At 37.4% G+C, this 20,937-nt stretch overlaps 1 protein-coding gene across 3 annotated transcripts in view; it reads left to right on the top strand.

Annotated features, from left to right (window-relative positions):
- The window catches only part of TfAP-2 (transcription factor AP-2), a 139,507-nt gene that overhangs the window by 107,489 nt on the left and 11,081 nt on the right, over nucleotides 1-20,937 (top strand). For 2 of the 3 annotated variants that reach the window (XM_066739127.1, XM_066739125.1), the window contains 3 exons: nucleotides 3,081-3,458; nucleotides 9,893-10,108; nucleotides 10,357-10,408. In XM_066739127.1, coding sequence (XP_066595224.1) covers nucleotides 3,081-3,458; nucleotides 9,893-10,108; nucleotides 10,357-10,408 — 646 coding nt within the window. The remainder of the gene's footprint in view (nucleotides 1-3,080; nucleotides 3,459-9,892; nucleotides 10,109-10,356; nucleotides 10,409-20,937) is intronic. The other variant, XM_066739126.1, reaches the window with a different exon arrangement.

Below are 20,937 nucleotides of genomic sequence, written 5' to 3'. Positions count from 1 at the left end.
TATTAAGTGGATTATTGGTTATTAATAGGATGTAGTGTCCCTACGTGTCGTATGAGGTAATACAAACGATTTCTCCATTTTATCGATAGTGATCTCATAAATCGAAAGCTTAGTCGTTTCTCTTGAGAAATCATTTTGCCAGCTTGCAGATTTTTCGTCTCACCTATTTGATAATTGCTGCAGATGAGTTTATACGCTACAAAATCTTATTTGCAATATTATTTTCGCATACGTGTATATTTCATCCTTCTCACCCTCGCATTATCCTCGGACACGGCACCGAGTCCCGAAACCGACGGAATCCACGTTCTCGTGCTATTTACAGCCAGTCATTAAGTTTTCTCTTCGATCCTTTTCAAGCCGAAAATTCTATACAGCCAGTTTCTTTCTCCCAATATACTTCAACACCTTGAAATTTACACGATTATGGGGAAAAAAACTCACGTGTTCCTCTCTTCAATCTTTCCTCGGATCGACTCGTAATACAATTTTTTCGATCATTCGACTATTCCTCCAGGTGAAAAAAATCACGAAGATAGAAAAAGCCTAATGGGAATTTCGGTAATTTTAGCCTCTTCATAGACGAGTGTTGGGCAGATTAACAGTCACGTGTTTAGTCAAGCGAGAGTTCCCTTCTACTATAACGGGCGCCCTCTTTCATTTTCGGAGCTGCCTTGTAGAATGCCGTTAGAATCTCTGACTACGCGTAACATTCTCTTATATACTTTGAAAGAGACTTTTACGCCCTCCTCGATAAACATGCACGAACGTACAATGCACTTTTGCCATCGAAACAAACAATTATTAATACTCATTTTCCTATTGCTTTACATACACACACACACACACTTATAATTCAAACTATCCATACACAAGGAAAATTAAATTTCAACCTAAAAAACAAATTTTAACACACCAACAATCCCATTTACTCCAGAAAAATAAATAAACAATTTCCTGACCATCGAATTTCTTGCGTTATTAAAACAAGTGATAATTAATGATTTCGCGAGGATTTCATCGATTCGACTTTTATTAGTCGTCGTGAATTATAGGTGTAACGTAGATGCTTTGCGTGAATCGGCGCAGTCGTATCGAATAAAAGGTGTTAGTGGGTAATTATTGTTGTAGATTCGGTGAGAGATTGTAACCATATACGCGTGATGCCATTGTAAGTGTCAATAGACGAAATTGACTATACGTATGTGTTGGCCTGGCATGAGCGGCGTCAATGGCAAAGAGGAAGATTATAGCTATCCGTGCGAGTAAAAATGCTTGTAAGCCCTTTGCCGGCTGTATAAAGACGTCCGAGGAGATTTTATCTCTCAACGCGAGAAACCTAATGGCCGCGATGCCGGCGATGCGCGCTAAAGCCAACCTTTCCGCCGATACCGGACAGATATACAGTGTGCCCCTTCCCGATATCATCTTATATATAGCGAAAATTGCTGTACACTCGTCAAACGCAAAGATTACCAACAACAGATTAAACATTGTTTCTTCATCGACGCTCTAAAGAGGGAGTAACGAACATTTAACGAACGCGTAACGAACGTGTAACGAAGGCGTAACGAACGTGCAGCGAACCTTCAAGGGACCTTTAACAAACCTGTCGACGGACTAAAGTAGATTGCGATTTATCGCAATCATCACCATCATTTTACTCGTATTCAAATTCCTGCGAGAAATTAAAAATCTTTTTACTTTTATCCTTAGCACCTATAACCCATCGTTACGTGCAAAACAACCACTGCTATATAGATATAACGAGATTAAAGTAAGAAATTTTAGTTTTTAGTTCATAGCCTCTTGTAATTGTGTACTAGATTCGGTTTTGCTCGTTGAACTTTTTAACATTTATTGTTTTTGTCTTGAAAAGCCAATAGACTTTGGAAAGATATTACTGCATAATAAGTTCTTGATAGGTGTTGTGTATATATATATATATATATATATATATATATTATAGTTGCTGTTAGAGTATATTCGTTTGATTGTCTCGAATATTATCAACTTAATCGAATACGTTTAGTACTCACTCGATCCCACTTAAAACTCCGTGTAAATTGCTTCTCGATCGATCAAGCACCTTTTCTCCACTTTTTGTTCCCCATCCTTTCATTTACTATATTTAAAGAAGATTCTTTTCTAAAATCCGCAAGTTATTTGTCCGTTACTCTTTTTATACGAGAAAGAGTGTAAATTGTATATAAAGAAGAAATATAATCGAGCAAATGGCAGAATTATATCAAGTATAACCGACCATTCCTATGAACCAATGATCATTTATTAGAACGCGTAACGAAAATACGATAAAACCATTTGCAAAAAGCATTTTAACATTTAGAGAGTAAAGTTTCTCTCGGCAAAGTGTTACTCGACGATGATTTTTAGATTCTTCGGTTACAAATGTCAGATTAGCGTAAAGATCCGATCGGATGACAAAAAAATCCTTTACAGATAAAAATGGCTTCTATACCTTGCCAATGTTCTACGCACAGAGGTTTCGGGAGACAGAGGAGGACTATTAGTGTTTCGAATAAGGTTTTGACCGTCTTGGCACGTGTAATAAATTGTTGGATGAACTTTCTTCCAGCGCACACGCAAACTCTCTCATTATCCGTGGATTATTCGTGCTTTTGAAGAATCCATCTATCGTACGTACGTGACACGCACAAGTGGTGGAAGCATGTACAAACTATCCTTGCCATAATATAATACTTTACTTTCCATTGATCTTTGACAGCACCGCGAGAATGGAAAGTCAAGGAGCTGATTTATGAGTCCAGTTTTGTCCAGAAGGACACTCGCTTGTCAACCAGCCTTCTTACTCTACCTGCACCCCTTTTATCATTTCTATAATAACAGGAGACAACATCTTATCGAGTTATCGCCAACAATATATGCTATAAAGTCTCAATTATAATTTTTGCCACTCCATCGATTGCGTTGGAGAAATAGCGTTGAAAGGAACATTGTCTCTATATTTATGCGTTATAATAATTATTGCATTGCGATTGAATGATGGAAAGAGGTTGTATACAGATTTCGCTAAAATCGAGCGTCATTTATTTTTGCAGGACCGACTAACGGGTCATGGGGGGATATCCTCGCTCGGCGGTGGGAATTCCTCGCCTTATTCGGGAGCGCATCACCATGGGCACCGGGGTAACGGGAACGGGGGTGGAATGCCACACCACGGAGGTGCATCCTTGCCAACAGCATCGGATTTCCAGCCACCGTATTTTCCACCACCGTTCACGTCGCACCATCATGCACCCGCGAGTCCCCAGCACCCTGGTCTTGGACAACCCCAGCACCTCGACTACCTCGTCGGCGACCCTTACACGCAAACTCTCAACACACTCCACCAACACCACTATAACCACCTGAGCGCGGCTGTCACGGCTGGCCAGAGAAGCGGAGACCTCAGGAGAGACGCCGAAAGCATCCATGTGGTAAGTATAATGTTATATGACAATATTTTTAATAACTATATAAAAAAAATATATATAATTTGTCAGACAAGTTAAGCTCGGTTTTAAAGACACTTATCGGTAAATTTTATTCTCTTCGATTATAAGTCACGATAAAATTGCTTAAATTCAAGTAAGAAACATTCGAAGATTGGGAATTTGTATATATTTAACGTAGATAATGGTTCGTGCGAGAGATTTGACCCGGTATGGCTTCCGAAATAGAAGCCAAGAAGGTAAAATGGAGAGAAGGATAGGAATTTAGACTGTGCAACCAAAATGGAATACGTAGATGGGTTAATTAAAAGTTTAAGGAACAAGGTCCCGGAGTCGTAGGATTCGATAGTCCTAAGAGCACTGACAATTAAGAAAAGGATACAGGAGCACGACCTTAGCTCCGAGTAAGACCGAAAGCGAATTGGCGCGGCTCGCGGAGTTAAATATACTATACGGGTAAACTTCAACTAGCGAGAACACTCCGCGAGGTGGCCATCTAGCGGCGTTATGCCAAAGTGAATAGTGTGGAACAGAGACGGAGAGTGCGCTGGAGCGAGGCGGCTGGAGAATCCCGGACCGCTGAAACAACGCACCTCCGATCTCCGCAACGGTTCGTAATGGAAGTACAGTGAGAATGAGGGGTGAGATGAAGCTTCAGCTAGGACGAGCATTTTGTATCGATGTAAATGAGGGAGGAAGAGAGTGCGCGACGTTAGCCTTGGGCTGGTTTTCCTGGAGCAGAAAATTAGAAGAGATGAAGATCCGGTCACGTGCAGATCGAGCTACCTCATTACAGAGCGGCGCGCCGTGTTATTTGCCGGGACATCCCCTATCCACTTACGGCACTTTTGTCCTCTGTAATAATGGGTGGTATCGATCTATTAGATGCATCGTGGCCAATAAGTCGCGCCGTGACATCGGTGATTGCAATAGTTGATCTCTCGTCTCCCGTCTTTGGACCACTCCGTACTCTCCATGATGTTTCCATTTGCCACGCTGCATTCCTTCGGTTAGTCCCCGCGTGCACAATGCTATACCACCGTCGTCTGAAACGCAAGTCCCATTTGATAAAATTCCCCCCCCCCCTTCCCTCCCCCTCATCTACCTCTTCCCCTCCTACTCCTACTCTTCCCTTCCTCTTTCAATGAAACGCAAAATGAAAGAGACAATCGAACGGTACATTGCCACAAGGAAACATTCGGTGAAAGTGATAAGCCCCGCTATTAAACATCATTAGATTTATTCATACCCGGTACTCGGCTAACTTTCACGAATTTCACACGCTGGAGAACCTCATTGACCAAACTATTCCTTGATAAATGACTCTCGAACGTTCGGTAATTAATCAAGCGTTTATCTACTGGAATTGAATAAACTTACGTTGCTAGATAAATTGATCGATTTTGCTCGAGCTTGAGTTTACCTTTGCATCAAAGGTGAGGAGATTTGGAGCTGGGGATGAATGTTAGACCGCCATGTGGCTCGTATGTCAGTAATAGCAGACCGCACGAAACTTATTCGAGTCCCCCACCAATTTTTGTAGTAATAGGATTTTTGTGTTCCACCTTGCCTACCCCAATGCATTCGTGAAAACAGCACACCCTAATTACTACACGACTCCACGTGTTCCGCATCAATTCACCAGGCTCGGAGATTACATTGAAACGGGCTGCCTAGTCTAGGTGTCGAGTGACGTTCGCACAAAAAAAGTGTGTTCGATGAAATTCGACACTGGTACGAGGTACGCATTTTCAGCAATAAACACTCTGTGGCTAAAAGAAGAGTATTTTATTTGTATGTAAACCGTTGCTGCATCTGTCCAAGTTTCAAATTCCTCATCGTGCCAGTACCTAAAATCAATTATGTTTACCTGCTTGTAACTCTCAAACATACTCACAACCTGCCTCACACCCTACACCCTTTACTTCTCTCATTCACTCACCCTATAGCATCTTTCTAAACTTTACTCTCTTCTTCGTTCCCCAACAGTTAATCTCACTCCCTACTTGCAGTACTAAGCAGCTTCTTGCATTCTTTACACAGTGACTTAACTTAAATTTTTTGTTTAAACCAATTTAAAATGTATTAATTTTTGACAACAATTTATAATTAAATGCAATTTTCGCAAGTGAATATTATTCTGGACGTTGATGCTGAATTATAAATAGTGCTAAGCCACGGGGATGATATTTAAATTTACGATATTGCAGGCTTGGGCAAGTTGGGCAAGGTCTGGAAAAGTAAGCAGCACCCTATTCGCATAGTTAACCATAGTTGAGAAACTTGCTTGTACGACTATGCGTTGACTCTCACCACGCTACGTGCTAGAGAACCGTGATCTTCCTCATTAAACGGTACAGGCACGCGTTGATATACATACAACATCAAATGCCAGTAGCTAAATCACCGTGTTAACTTTTAACCTCGCTAAAAACCGTAATTTTCTATAGCGATAAATTCTTTCTCATCGCTCCAATATGCCAATATTTCTGATTTAATAAATAAGCTGTTCCAAGCGATAAAAAGAAAGTAAATAACGCGCAATAATTATATCGAAATAATAGTTTCAACACTAATGGATGTAATGGTGAAGTTTAATAAATTTGTACGGAGGAAATAAACTCCCCTTCTAGAGATGAATCGTTGGTCTCGTCGAAGTAATGTACTTATTAAATTTTAGGCCAACCTTCGACATTCCCTTAGGGAGGATGCCTCGGACGTTTGCTTTGAAGCAAATATGCCAAGCATTACAGTGTCTAAGATACTAAAAGCTATGGTGTAAAGGCTAAATATATCTCACATTTTATTATTTATTTCTTATTGCGAACTCTCCTAATTAACTTTTCATGCAGCAACGTTAAATTGCTATAAATTATTATCATGTTTGCCACTTAATTATCAGGATGATGCGATTTATCATAAAATTAAGCGACGGAGCTTTAAATATAAGATAGGATGTGTTTCGCGAAGGACCAGTGCGGATTATACTACAAATTGACGATTCTTCGAAGAAGGGAAGTGTATAGGGGAGCTGGGGTGGGAAAGTACACTCGAGTACAATGTCAATAATCAGCCAAGTGAATCGACCAGTCCCAATGGGTTTTATCCTTCAAAAACTTGAAGGCGCTCGCTGCTGTCTCTTAACCAGTCTACACCTATTTTCTCCAATAATTCTTTCTATCTTTAGGCCTTTTCCTTTCTTCTTCCTTTTGTTATTTATTTCAACAATATAGTACTTTGCTCGTAGTCTCAGCCAAACAATTTATTAAAAGCGAGTATAATCCTCGATTATAAAAAATATAGCTTATGTAAAAACTTATTCATTGTTTTATATTGCAAACAAAGTAGTGGTATTAATAATAAGTGGTATTCCTGCAGAAATTGCGTTATTAGATATTAGTATGGCTGATGTCATAATGGGACTATAGCTAGCGAAGAAAAATTATCGGTGTTAGATCACTCGCATATTTCATAAACTCTAAGAAGATTGAAGATTAATTTGCTGGAAACTACAATCGCGCGAGACATCGCTTGCTCTTTTTTATTTTCCATTGCAGAATTTTCATAATAAGTATATTTATGTGCAAAGAGATAAAGATTGTTTAATACAAAGTACGCGTTATTACATTTATAACACACGGGATGGCTTATAAAAGAAAAATAGGATGTGCTCGTGATACGAGTGGGAATTCGATGATTCGAAGATATGACTAATAATAATAACAGAGACTTGCAGGATCCCGACGTGATTTTATTTGACGTTGCGGTTTGTTTTAACGAGAGAAAGGCGATCACATTTCATCTCATTAGTTGATGGCACGGTTACATCAATTTATAAGTAAAGGACTTGTCGGTAAAACGAACTATACTGCATCTGCCTGTTTCGCTAATTAATGGTCTGCCCGTGAAAGTCACAAATGTAATGGAAATCGCAGTAAAAATGTTATAATATAGAATTATAATTTTCAAATCGTAATAATTGACAGAAATTCGTTAAAACGTAAGATCCTTGGCATTAAATGTACAGATAATTTCAAAGACCCTCTGTTAGTCGATAATAAATTTTTCTTTCCGATGATACTCTCTACGCAGGCAGTTATTACAAATATTAAATAGAAAAGCGAAGTTGCTATCGATCATATTAAACTCTTTCAACGGATTTGCTAATCCAAACGCTATACACTTCAAAGCGCAGACTGCTGAAATGAGATATTCGTGTCGGTCGAAAATTTCTAAGAATGAATTATCTTAAAGTATTCCTTGCAATTTATAAGTATTAGGACAAATTTATCAAAAATAAAATTCATAACAAACAATAGCGAAAGAACCTTCATAAATTTTCAATAAATATCAACTCATATATAGTAGCAGAGAACGTAAACTGGAATAGAATATTTTCTTCCTTATCGTTATTAAAATTCCAAACATGTCAGTCTTGTTTTTCAATTCTCAGAAAACTTTCTTATTCCCGTTTGTTATTTATTACGCATAACCACGCATGTACCACGCTATTATCATTATAGAATAAGCCTTTTCTCTAAAGTTTCGATTTAAGGTTAAAAAAAAAAAAAGGTAAATTGGTCTAAAAAAAAAGAAGAAATGAAATGGAGATGAAATTTTGATATAAATAAATCAAACGACACAGAGTGGATGATAAAAGACGTATTACTGATACCACCTGCAGATGTTTTGATTAGGACATTATATAGTGATTGGTCCATTTCACGATGAAGATTATAGTGTCTCTCTGTGAGCGTGTACTGAAATACAAAGATATATGAGCAGATGATAGTAGATATATCTTTACTCAACTTTCTTTGCAACGTCATCGTCCAGATATTCGATGTACGATAAACGAGCACAATATTTTATTTGACACGCGTTCTTTTGAACAATATGCTACTAGAGAGTCACAATTTTCTATACAATTCAATTTCGTCAATCTTTCCCATCGTGGTCGACTACTGTTCGACCAATTATCCATCAAATTCGATGTTATCGATATTATCCCAGACTTGTTTATGAGATGGCAATGAATACATGTGAAAAAATATAACGAATAGAGACTCGGGATAAAATCGTAAATAGAAAGTTTACGAGCTTGGTTGGCCAGGAAACCATTGCGTTTGAATGACAAAATTGACGTCACAGAAGACTTTGCGACTGTCGCTCGCTTTCCCCTTTTTAATATCATTCCTTCAACTTCCAACCTTTCTCCTTCATGCTTGCAAATCCATCGAAACCATAGCAAATTTTTGTACGATTCGCAGAAAGATTTTGTTTGCTAAAACAACAAGAATTAGTGTCCTCTTGAAATACTGTTATCGAGTCTTACAAAATTTATTCGTCGACAAAGGGTTGTAAAGAAACTGATAATGGTGACGCATATATTCACGTATACGATCGGAAAACAACCGAACGTATGTTTTTCAACGGGCTATCGTCGAGTCATCAAGCGATTCCGTGCACCACGTGGGAACTGGGTCTTTCCTTTGATCCGCCTCTTCCAGCCAATTTTCTTCTGCTTTTTTTCTTGTTCTCTCATTGCCTAAAGAACGTTGACCCAATTACACTTTGCCGGACCACCGACCGATCCTCAGAGAAAATCTCATACGTGGCGCAATACGTGATCCTACCACTGATGCCCTACATAATATGAGTAATGTAGCGTGTCATTGTTCCTTTAATTTTTCCAATAAAATATTCAGCATTCTTCGTGTCAGAGAAATGACAGTGAAAAATTTTATTATTCTTTTAAGGTACAAGAAGAATAAACGTTTGGTTAATTGCGTTACGTTTAGTTAAAGTCAATTTCGCAAGATCATTCCGCTCGTGAGGTATACCTTACGTTATATTATTTACTAACTGCCGACGGTCCTCGAGTTACCTCGTTTAATTTGTGCTTAATATACGATAGTTAAAAGTTCTGCATGAAACATTTTAACGCGATATATAGAAACTTGGACATATTTATGAAAATATTAGAAAGGAAATCGAATAATAAATCGATCGAGTTATTTTTTTAGTTTGCTTTAAACACTGAAATCCTCAGTATCTGCCAATACGACGTTTATAAATAAGCTTCGTCGAGGATTGACAGTCACGTTGGCAATAGATCAACCAGCAATCATTAAAATATCTTGAAAACTAGACAAATCCCTATTTTCCCTTTTACTTCATTAACCTCACCACGAACCGATATTTTTCATTTCGAACAAATTTCAAACTAATTTTCACTGCGTGAAATAAAGCCGATTTTGATGGATATGGTTCAGTTTTAATTAGCAATTAATTATTTATAATGAGGTAGATTTCAGAATAATGTGAGAGGGGGATGTAGAGGGCTGACTATATAGTTAAGCAAATAATTGACTATATTGAAGAAAACTTTTTAATAATTGGAAAATTCTATTTTTCAGACGAATATGCACGCGTCATTTCCCTACGACGGTGGTCGCAGTAGTGGTGGAGGCGGAAGTGGAGGTGGAGGAGGAGGTGGTGGAGGCGGAGGCGGAAGGGGCGTCGAATATGGTGGCGTTCGTCGGCCGGACGCACTTTTGCCACCTCCGGGCCTTGACCAAACCGACCTCGTCTTGCACACTAGCCTCGTTGACGACCCCCAGGTGAGCGACGATGTACGTAATCGCAACACATTATCCCTATTATCATTCTTCATTATCATTGATTCAAGAAAAAATTCACTCTCGATTAACAAATATACTCGTAATGTTGCAAACATGCAGCATCTTTTTGATAATGACATTTGATAATTTTTCCTAATACCAACTTCTGATATTTTCCTCTCTATCGTTATGACAATGTACTCTGTTATATTTTTTTAAATCCACGTGTACACATTTTTTTTTTGTCTTATCTTATCTAGAACACAAACGTGGACGATGGAGGATTCATGAATGACCTGCCTCTCTTAAAAAGTGAGTATCTAGTTATACTACTAATGTCAGCATTGTAAAATACTTTATGATAATCAAGCGTATATAAAGGTGCATCGTATACATATATATATAAGCCATCCAATTACCACAGTTCAAAGAATTCTCTCTGGAATAATGATTTTATCGTTGAAACGTTTATTGAATGAATTTTCGACCGATGTTGTTAAGGAGAAACGATTGTAATAAAATGATGCGTCGATAAGGTATTGTTCCGATCGAAGTTTATTCGCGAGAGAGAGAAAAGTCAGAAGGATAAATTCGCTTTGTAGCGAGGAATAAAAGATACGAAGTAGCTGGCCATGTAATCCTAATATAAAACATCGAACGTATAACCGGAAATATAAAGTGACCATACACTAGCACGGTGTCGCTCTTAATTAGAATTTATTTGCCAGGCTGCATCGTATCGGCAGCCACGGTAACACGCCTGAATCTCGAGCGATGAATAAAAAGGAGAGAGAATGCGAGTGGAGGATAAAAAATACTAGCGTGCGGTGCTGCTTGCACTGTGCTAAAAGTGCAGTACGGGACGCTCGATATTTCCATGTTGAAGTGGCTGCTGCTGGCCAGTGGCCACTCGTACACCACCGTGCATGTATGCACACACCTCCATAAATTTCAAGGGATCCCAACAAAAGTTACGCCTAATATATTTCATTGGCCTACTGTTGCAAAGGCAGGTGTACTTTTCTCCTTAAATAAATATTCTACCCCCACTGCCTTAACTTGGCTTCTCAAGGGTAGCTCGTAACTCACCCTTACCGAAAAACTTAATTACTTTATTATTTCTATTTTACAAAATAAACATTTTAATCTATTAGGATAAATTATAATATGGAATACAATTTTAATTACGATTTGAATAATAATTATCAATTGGGATAACAAGTGATAGCTCTATTAAAAGCTTGCAAAAAATCAATCAATGACTTTCTGAAAATGGTTTGAAATATTACTTTCAATTTATTCTATAAATAAACGTTATTATTAAAAATTACAGTTGTTTGTTTTCTGGCTCGAGAACACAAAGATGCATTAGTTAATGGAATATTTAATATTTTTTTAAAAGAAATGCTACAATTTAGCAAGTATTTGGTAGATAATTGAAAAGCAGATTGAAAAACCTCAGAAGAGAATGGAAATGGAGAATTATGTAATGCTGAATCGTTTGAAAAACAAGTAGGGAGAGAGAAAGGGAGAGGAGAAATTATTGACTATAATACTTATTATAAGTATCGTGGCAAAGGCCGATTATGAGGAAACTTGTGTGCCATGTTTACTTCTGAACTACTGTGTGCAGACTTGGTAAAGTCTATGTGAACATTACAGGACGGCGTCAATGTTTGATCAGAGCGTATCGCGGCCAACGACGTGCATTGCGAAAGTGTCACAACCGTTTCGCTACCTCCGTGGATTCCGATTGATAGATTAGATTTTCCAGGCTGTTACCATTACCAAATCCGTACAGGCTAAATACTCTACTCAGCTTCGAATGACTCTTGCAGAGGATTTTCCCACAGTATCAATTGCGCGTGCTTCCTTTTATTACCCAATCGTTAATTCCCTCCCTACCAATGCTTACATCATTATACACACACATTCAAGAATCTAATAAACCAATCATTTTGATATTACAAACACTGCGTAGTTATTATCAGAAGCAAGTTTTCCTCGAGAATGCAATTGAAGTAGATGAATTTTCTATATCTAAAAATTATAGAGCCTCTCTGGATCGGTCCATCTGCAGTTGTTCAGGCTCGAATCAGAGAAACGGAACGCAGCGACTTTAACTGTAAGCACTATATATATATATATATATATGCTATAAAGGTGTATACAGGAGGAGCGACGCAAAGAGGAGAACTGAATGGATGCACAATGGGAGAAAAGTAACATTGCCATAGAATTAGCGGCTGAGTTTCTGTTTCTGGATTCTCGGCGTGTGTAGGTTATCCATGTGCGTAGCAGTAAACCCAGTGGGTCCGTGTGTATTCGAGGCGTGAAATAAAAAGAGTAGATGCCCGCGGGCGGATCGGATTTCGCTTATTGTCATTGTAATTTCTTGACGGGGTGCAGTTTTTGGGGCGTTCCTCACCACAGGGGTATTACCTACAGATGGCTGTTTGTTCGAATGTCACTCGAGGTTATTATATGCCTCGTTACTCGACCTCTTACGGCTTATTCCACCACTTTTTTATCTTCTCTCTTTTTTCACCCCCAGATCTCTCACATCTTCTCATTCTATCGTTCTTTCTCTCTCTCTGAACACAGTTACCATCCAATACTAGATCCTCTGAAAAATATCAGATCGACGATAATTTTTAATAAAACATATAGGTTCTCTTTGATAAAAATATAACTGCTCACTAACATTGATTAAAAACAATCACAGGCCTTTTATAATAATTTCTAAAAAAAAATCAGTGTATATACTATAAAGCGTAGAATACAGATTGGTCAAAGAAATAAATCACTCTGGATATAATTGAAATAAAATGTTTAATGAGCTGATATCAAAATCAAATAGCTTAAATTACGCTCATGTTGAAAATATCCGAGCATCTATTGATTAATTTGAACGTCATAGGAGTAATTTGCGGTGATATAGTATAACGTGTTTATAAAATGCGGCTAATGAAATATTTATGGACTACACGAGCAGCGATCAAAGTTTGCTTTTGTGTAAAGTGGGATACAGTTTCAGACGAGGGATTTGTGATGCTATAGCAGAAAAATAATCGTTAAATGCCAATCGTTTTTCTCTTTAAAAGTAAAAATTGATGAGATTACAATAAATATTGGAATGTTTGGAAGGATTAAAATTAAAGAAGATTGTCATTGTACACTTTACTATTTTGCAAGCTTTTTAATTACTGATGAAAGATAAAGATTCGTTCGATTGGCATCATCGATTCTTTCTCAACTTAATTATAACGATGACCATATAGGCTGCTCGAGAGGAATTAAAACGTTTCGAGGAAGGCATACATGTGCTTCGTACCAGTCGGACGATCCTAAAGGAAATCTATTCGAGAAACGTGCCACGATTGACACGTCGTCGTGCAGTGTCAGTTCTCGAAAGGACTCGACCGAACGGAAGTGACGTTCTCCTGAACCAAGGCATTCCTTCAGCTTACCTTACCCAACCTTACCTTTCCTCACCTCACTATAGACTGATCGTTGTCACTCAATCTCATCACCTACGTCGCGAATGAAGAATCAAGGACATATGGTGGATGGATTTGTGAGTGAGAAAAAAGTTTAAAGTGAATATATATATATATATATATATATATACAGATAATGACAGAAACAGACTCGAGGATAGGAGTGGCATATATATTTATTCTTTATCTTAGGATGTATATGTGCGTGTGTGTGAATGAGCGGGAGAGCAAGATGAGTAAAGGAAAAGAGAAAAGGAAAGAGAGAATGGGATCTAGCAGAGAGCAACAGCAACTCTATATTTCTTGGAAACTGTTTATTCCATTAGGCGAGTCTTACCTTGACTCCCCTTAATCACACTACGACGTGTGCTCCAGTTTATCGCAGCGCAACAAGCCTATACCGCTGAACACGTTAAAATTTCAACGCTAACTAAGCTCTCGGAGTCCCGAATGATCGAAGAGCGTCTGCATTTTTCAACAATATATCGTTGAAACGAACCAACCTTTCTCTTCGTGACGTTTCCAATTCATCAATGGTTTCTCTTATTAAGATTGACCATTTTTTCCATTTCGTTGTTAAACATTGCATTCAAGTTGATGGAAGTGCAACAAGCTTTCATGATTATTTGTTTAGATTTTATACCCATCAGATTTATTCTATTCATTATATTCAATAGAATATACTCTCTCGCATTCTCTCTTATCTTTCTTATATATTTCTGATTATTGCTTTTGGCCTGTAGAAAAATTGTGTCAGAACTCTAATGAACAGCTACCAAGTTATATTAATTATCCTAAATAATTATGTATATTGAGGAAATTTAAAAATCGAATGATTTTTTATTGCTGTTCCTTAATAGATTCCTTATACTGTATACACGTACATGAATGTATGCATGCGAGCGTGGAGCACGTGTAAGAAAAGCAAACAAGTTCTTGCGGTTAATCAGCACCGTCCAACCTCATCGGCTCGCTGGGCTGAATTATCGAAACCCGACCGGTATTAGAAATATAATTAATCATGAAAATGAGGCCAAGCTGAGAAGCTGCTTCCCAACTTGCTGCCTCGATGATTTTTCTCCAATTCATTCTACGGCCAATCACACTTCTTTCATCAACTTTCACATCTCCGATTAGCCGATCGATACCGGCTTCGATCTTACGTATAATCTTTTCGTTGTCCTATGCTAAATTGCTCGAGAGATTACCTTGGCTACTCTCGTACACGCCGAATCTCCAAAATGAGCCACGCGCGCGATCAGTCAATACTTATCTATTTATAATTTCCTAATGATATAACCTAACGGTAAAACGTTTCACGTCAATTTTACTTTTGATAGCTTTAAAATGACGTATATATATATATATATATAGATACACGATGAGCGTTGATGTGTTAATTTTCCTCCCGAAAAACCAACTTTTAAATGGACCAATTATTCAATATTGGAGAATTGAGGATCGTTGAAGAATATATATATAGCACTAGAATGAAGTGTATAGTTAGCACGAAGTGATTCCGGAGAATTAGAGGCATTATATGGCGGGGTCGATTGGAATTAGGAAGGCGAGTTGTGCGAAACGAAAGGAAGAAAAGCAAAGTGAAGTGAAAAAGAGAGGAGAGTGGAGATCGAGTGGAGAGGACCGACATTGTTCGCCATGGGGAGTAGCCCGTGGCAGAGCCAGGATGCGTGTCGACTGTCGAACTTTGAACGACCTCCATCTTTTTCCAATGGGGGGTAACTGGTAGCTATATAGCAGCTAACAGCTAACCTCCTAAAATCAGCCCCTAATGAAATTAACGAGGCCCAGTGGCTGTTCGCCCTGGGGGCTGAGCCCCCGTGGAGAGGCCATCGGGCCATCGATTCCCGTTCCCAAAAGTCACACCCTGTCAGATCCTCGTCGACCAATCAAACTTCTGCAAAGGCTCTTCGAGTTCTTCCTGCGAGCCGATTGCCTAAGTTTCCGGCGCGTTGATTGAATAGGAAATTGTGCGTGTACGCGCACCAACCAAAAAACCGGCCTTCCGGCTATATCCTGCCTCTCTGAGATACGCACGCCACTTACCAACTATAGTTTCCTCGGTCAACGAAAAACACTCAATAATCTCAAATCTATTTCAATTTTCAATCTGCCCAATTCAAATCTCCTCTATATACTTCTCTTACTTTTTTAATCACTCAACTTCTTTCCTTTTCGTCATTTCACTCGAAAATCTGTTTTTTCATTGAATTTTATATTATATTTTGGCTCGTGTGAAAACTTGCGAAATTTTGACTCTTTCTTAGTTGTACACAGACTTCAATTGTAGTTGTAACATAAATTCAATTGATCATTTTTATCGATTTTTTTTTTTTAACATTCTTACTTAGTAAAAGATACTATATTGAAGAGTATCATTCTGTAAATAAGTAAATATTACTTAATTCAATTCATCTTTGATATAGTCACTATAATTATGTACAAGGTTTGCTTTGGTAGCGTTTAATAAAAGTAATAAAACTGTAATTATATATAGCTAGCCTTTACTGAACAATTTTCCTTCGGTAACGACAACTAAATAGCGTTTCAGTAGCACAGACAACTATGCACGCGTAAAGGTATTTTTGTTTTGACCGTTATTTCTCTAATCAAAGTATCGACATGGTCTTTATCGTTACATCTTTCAGCATATCAAAGATGAAATGTGAGCGATCATCCTTGAAAATGACAGCCTCGCCATAAGTGTCCATCGATAAATTTCCCATGTAACCTAGGCATATATATATATATATATATATATACGCGTTTGTAACGTTATCAGTTTAGAATTTCAATTTCATGCTATATATACTTTGCGATCAAAACGCTGTACGATCAAGTTTCTATCGTACTTTGCCACTGTGCTTCACTTGAAACTACGAATGGATGACAGTATACATTTAAAATTGGTTCACCGTAATTAAATACAACTTCACAATTTTAGAAGCACTTGAATGTAACGTTTATGAGTACAGAAAAAAGACTCGAGTGAAAAGTTGCCTTAAAAATGAATAATAGTGAAGTGGGTTTTCTCAAGCTTTGTTGAAAGATGATGGATTGAATGGTTCCGTAAGAAACAAGTTATAGTGGCATGGTAGCAGGATATAACTGGTGTTTATGTAGTAAATTTGAAGCGTTTGGTTCTCAGGTTGCTTCATTGACGGCGTGCGTGTACCGGTGATCGTGCTCCCGTTCGTTCCGCGAGCATTTTCACTGGAATGAAAATTACAGCCTGTAAATGTAGCTTGAGCTACAATCACTATTAACCATATTAAAGCATCGAAGCTCTACTGGCTGTAAAAGTGCTGCAACGCACCTCTGTCAAGTCCATTGCATCGGTGCGCTGCGTGCTTACACAACCTAATTCTTAAAAAAAAAGAAAAAAACATTCATCTAATAGAATTTATAAGGAAAAACTCCAACAACGAGCTGCAAACCTATCGTCGTTTACCTTTTCGACTCATTTGTTTTTCTTGGTCTACAAAACATTTGAATTTTAACACCTCCTACTCTGATAGTTTGTTGAATTTTTCAGTCTTCTTGTGCTACCTTTAGCCGTGAAGAGCTAAGAAGCTATATAATGATGTTAAATAATAATGTTCTTTCTCTCTGGATTCTTATCCTTCGAATAACTGGTTGATACTGTTCAACAAAACTGATCAAAGCTACTGAAAGGGAATAATTCCAAAGTGTCCATAAAAGACAGCAGAGCTTATTTGGAAAATATCAAAGGGAACAGTGGGATCTCCAGACACGTGTTACCGTCTCTTTAATTAGCCTTATTACATATCTTAGTTTTAATCGTAACTTCTAGATTTATACATATAAACGAATGGTATTATACTTCCACACTTAAAGGATAAAAAACTTAGTATTGATCACTTGTTGCAATTACAAGCGATGCAAAACTGTATAATTATATTTAGCTTACATTAGAAAATTGTGCAATGCTTATGTGTGCATCTGATGCGAGAGGATTTTTATGAAGGATAATACCACCGCAGAGAGATCTTGGGAAAAAAGGCAAAGATTCTCGACCGGTTTTCATTCATATAGCGAAGATAATCTACTGCAACCAACACAAATAAACTGAAAATGCTACAAGCCGGCAAAAACTGACATCGATGAATCAGTGAAGGAAACGATGAAAGACGAAACGAGCGTGCAAAGTGTGGAGAAGAAACTTTTAAAAGCATGAAACAATAGGACAAAAACACCATTTTACGCCACAACTTTGAGAAGAATAAGTACAATAACTGTCTCTAAATGGAGAATAAGCACCGAAAGATAAGAATCATCAGTTTTACTAGACTTGCCCATTGTGAGTTATTCATCGAGTAAGATGAACGTCTTTATTGAAAAGGATTAGGAGAAAAAATTCAATAAGAGACAGCTGCATTCAACGAATCCGCTCAATATTTATTTACAGAATGAGCGAATAATGATAAGCATAAACGTCTTTTGTATTTATCCATTGAGTTATAAATTCGAAAGTTTTGAAAAGCTTGAGTAAACATAACCAATCGATCATTGAGCACAGCTTATATATACTGTTTACATTTACAATAAAAACCTGCGACAAATAAAATCATTTAATTCTATCGAGATTCGAAAGTTTTTTTTTACAGCGATTGATCGACCGCGGTGTTTTCAGCTCAAGTTCTTTTTTCGCGTTCGTCGAATAAGAAAAAGGAATGGAACGAATGAGAAGGAAATTATAATAAAGCTGATGTTAACGTTCGTGATTCACAGCAATGGGATGGTGGCACAGTGAATGAATTTTAAAATTATCGAGATGTGCGTAGTACATAATTGCTGACTATGATCTTCCTCATCAGGTATTCCGTGGATCGTATACGGAGAGTCGGTGAGATCTGCTGTGAAAACAACGAGTAATAATCGTTACGTAAAAGCAGGCAAATTCACTGTCAAAGCATTAGCTTGTCTTTTCTTGATAATAATAATAAAAATCTTTATTCCTATTAACAAGCACGAAATACTGATGCACGATACGAATATAACAAGTAGAGGTTGTGCAACTGACAGACTGCGAGTCTCTGCTTCTCCACTTTAGTCAGTTTAACCTCCGGCTACGGTCTGCACCGGTCTGCAATTTTTTTTCAACCATCAGCTCCTACGTGAGTCACATCCGACAAAACATAAGATCTCACTTTCTAAATGAACGAATACACGGCCAGCCTCTACTATTTCCGGAATAAACTCATCAGATTATCATACTTTTATTTCAAGAATTTCACTCGTTTTCATGTATAGTCATAAACTGTTTATATATATATATATCGTTCTTTCCTTACGTTCGATGATGAGTCAAAGGAGAAACAGACAAAAAATTGTACAAAAATTAAAGACTACTGATTCTTATTTTATTAACATGACTTTGTATGCTTATATGAATTCTTTATAAAAATGTAAAACGTGGAGAAGCAAAGCAAAAATTGTTGTATCTTCAAAACTGAAATATAACATAATCTTTGCGACACAAACCAATTGAGTTGTAATATGTAATTAGTGCTATCGCGAACTCTATAGATTACATAAATTGATATATTTTAGAATAAATTGGCATAATTACAATTTGATCGACGCCTCGTTGAAATGTCGCTCCATTATCGTTAGAGGATTTTTTTCTAACTTTATAGTGCATGCGAGACAATTTCAATTTACGCATTCATTGGGGAAACGTCAATAAACTGCTAAAGATGGTGTGACTTAATAACGCGGGAACGTCGTCAGCTGGTTAAAAACCGGTAATACGATGTTGGGCATATAATTATAGAGGCGTTAGTGAATTTTACCGGTTCTTGCTGGGATTTTTGCAAGTGGATCCTCGAGTTCTCGATCTAAAAGTAAGCGTAATGCAGAAATGCCACGTCCTATTATGTTGCTTTATAAAGATGCATCGCACCGCCTGTCGACAAAATCTAACGTAGAAATGTCAAGTATTTTTCATCGTGACGAAAAACGCTTCTCAATGTCGGATGGCTATCGTATAAGGATGAACCTTTGCGTGGCATTCGCCTTTATCCTTTACTCTTCTCTGTGCTCTTTCTCTTTTATTCTCTAACTTTTTTATACTTTACATCGCCACCTGCAGCTTTAACTACTCCTTTCCATCGCGAACAAAAGGGAACAAATCACCAGTCGATCCAGCATCTCTTCGATTAATCATTTAATATATTCAAATCAATTTGTCACACACTCATCCTTATATATACCCACGAGTTCCCTACCTCGACGATTCAATTGAGATTCTTCGCCTTTTAATTCCTCGATGAATCGAATCTTCGACTTTTATCCAGGAATAATGGGCATACGTGTGTTGTCTCAAGAGAGTATGTGTCTTGAAGAAAAAAAGTAGAGATAAATACAAGTTGAAGAGTCGTTTAATATGATGAAACGAATAAGATCTCACTTAATATACACTAAATTTTGTATTCTCCTCCATTATATTGTAATCATTATATTAATTTGCTGGTTAATTACAGAAAGACGAACAAAGTTTAATGGATTATGTGTTGTACTTATACGTTAATTGGTATGGAAATTTTGCCACGATTAGATATTTAAGTCTAATTATCCAAGCGCAACATGGAGACATGCCACGATTAATCTTACTTAAGGTTGTTAGTCCTGTGTGATTCTTTAAATGGGCCAGTCTCTAATTTCCTAGCTGCTCTAGCAGCTATGGTGCGATATACTATCGCGACTACCTTACATACTGACAAATTATTCTCTGGCCACTTCCTACAACGCACGATCTTATCAGTTTTCAGAACACGGCTACTAAGCTCCAGATTGCCTGCCTCAACTTTGCACGTGCAAACTTCCTCTTACATTTTCCACTAGATGAAGTAACTTAATATTTCAGAAAATTAATCTATTTCTGTAGGGGTATCCAGAAAAGCATACAATATTCTTATGCTCTCTGGCATTTTCCAATATTTCCTAAAACAAAATCATTCCCTATTCTAAGAAGCGAGTCTTTGAACAGTATTCGTGCATAAAATTCTGCGATTTAAAGATTATTTATAGAGTCACTCGTTAAACGACATAATTAGATTATTGTATCGATAGAAAGTTGGGTAAACATGCAAAAAAGCTGTGAAATATCTTTATTAAAGCATGCAAGAAAATTGTAATATATATTTTCTTATTCAATAAATCATACATAATTTCCACGTTATTTATCACATACACATAAAATTGATTAGATTACATACAATCTCTCGCAATTTATCGTGCATGCACAATAAATTATTAGACGCGAAGCTCGCGTCAATCGCATTTTTACCATTTCAA

The sequence above is a fragment of the Prorops nasuta genome, unplaced genomic scaffold (genome assembly GCF_024137725.1).
Source record: "Prorops nasuta isolate Cenicafe-Biocafe unplaced genomic scaffold, Cenicafe_Pnas_1.2 PNAS00019, whole genome shotgun sequence".
NCBI classification, from domain to species: Eukaryota; Metazoa; Arthropoda; class Insecta; order Hymenoptera; family Bethylidae; genus Prorops; species Prorops nasuta.
Note: the sequence above shows the minus strand (reverse complement) of the source record. Positions and strands in the feature narration are given on the sequence as shown.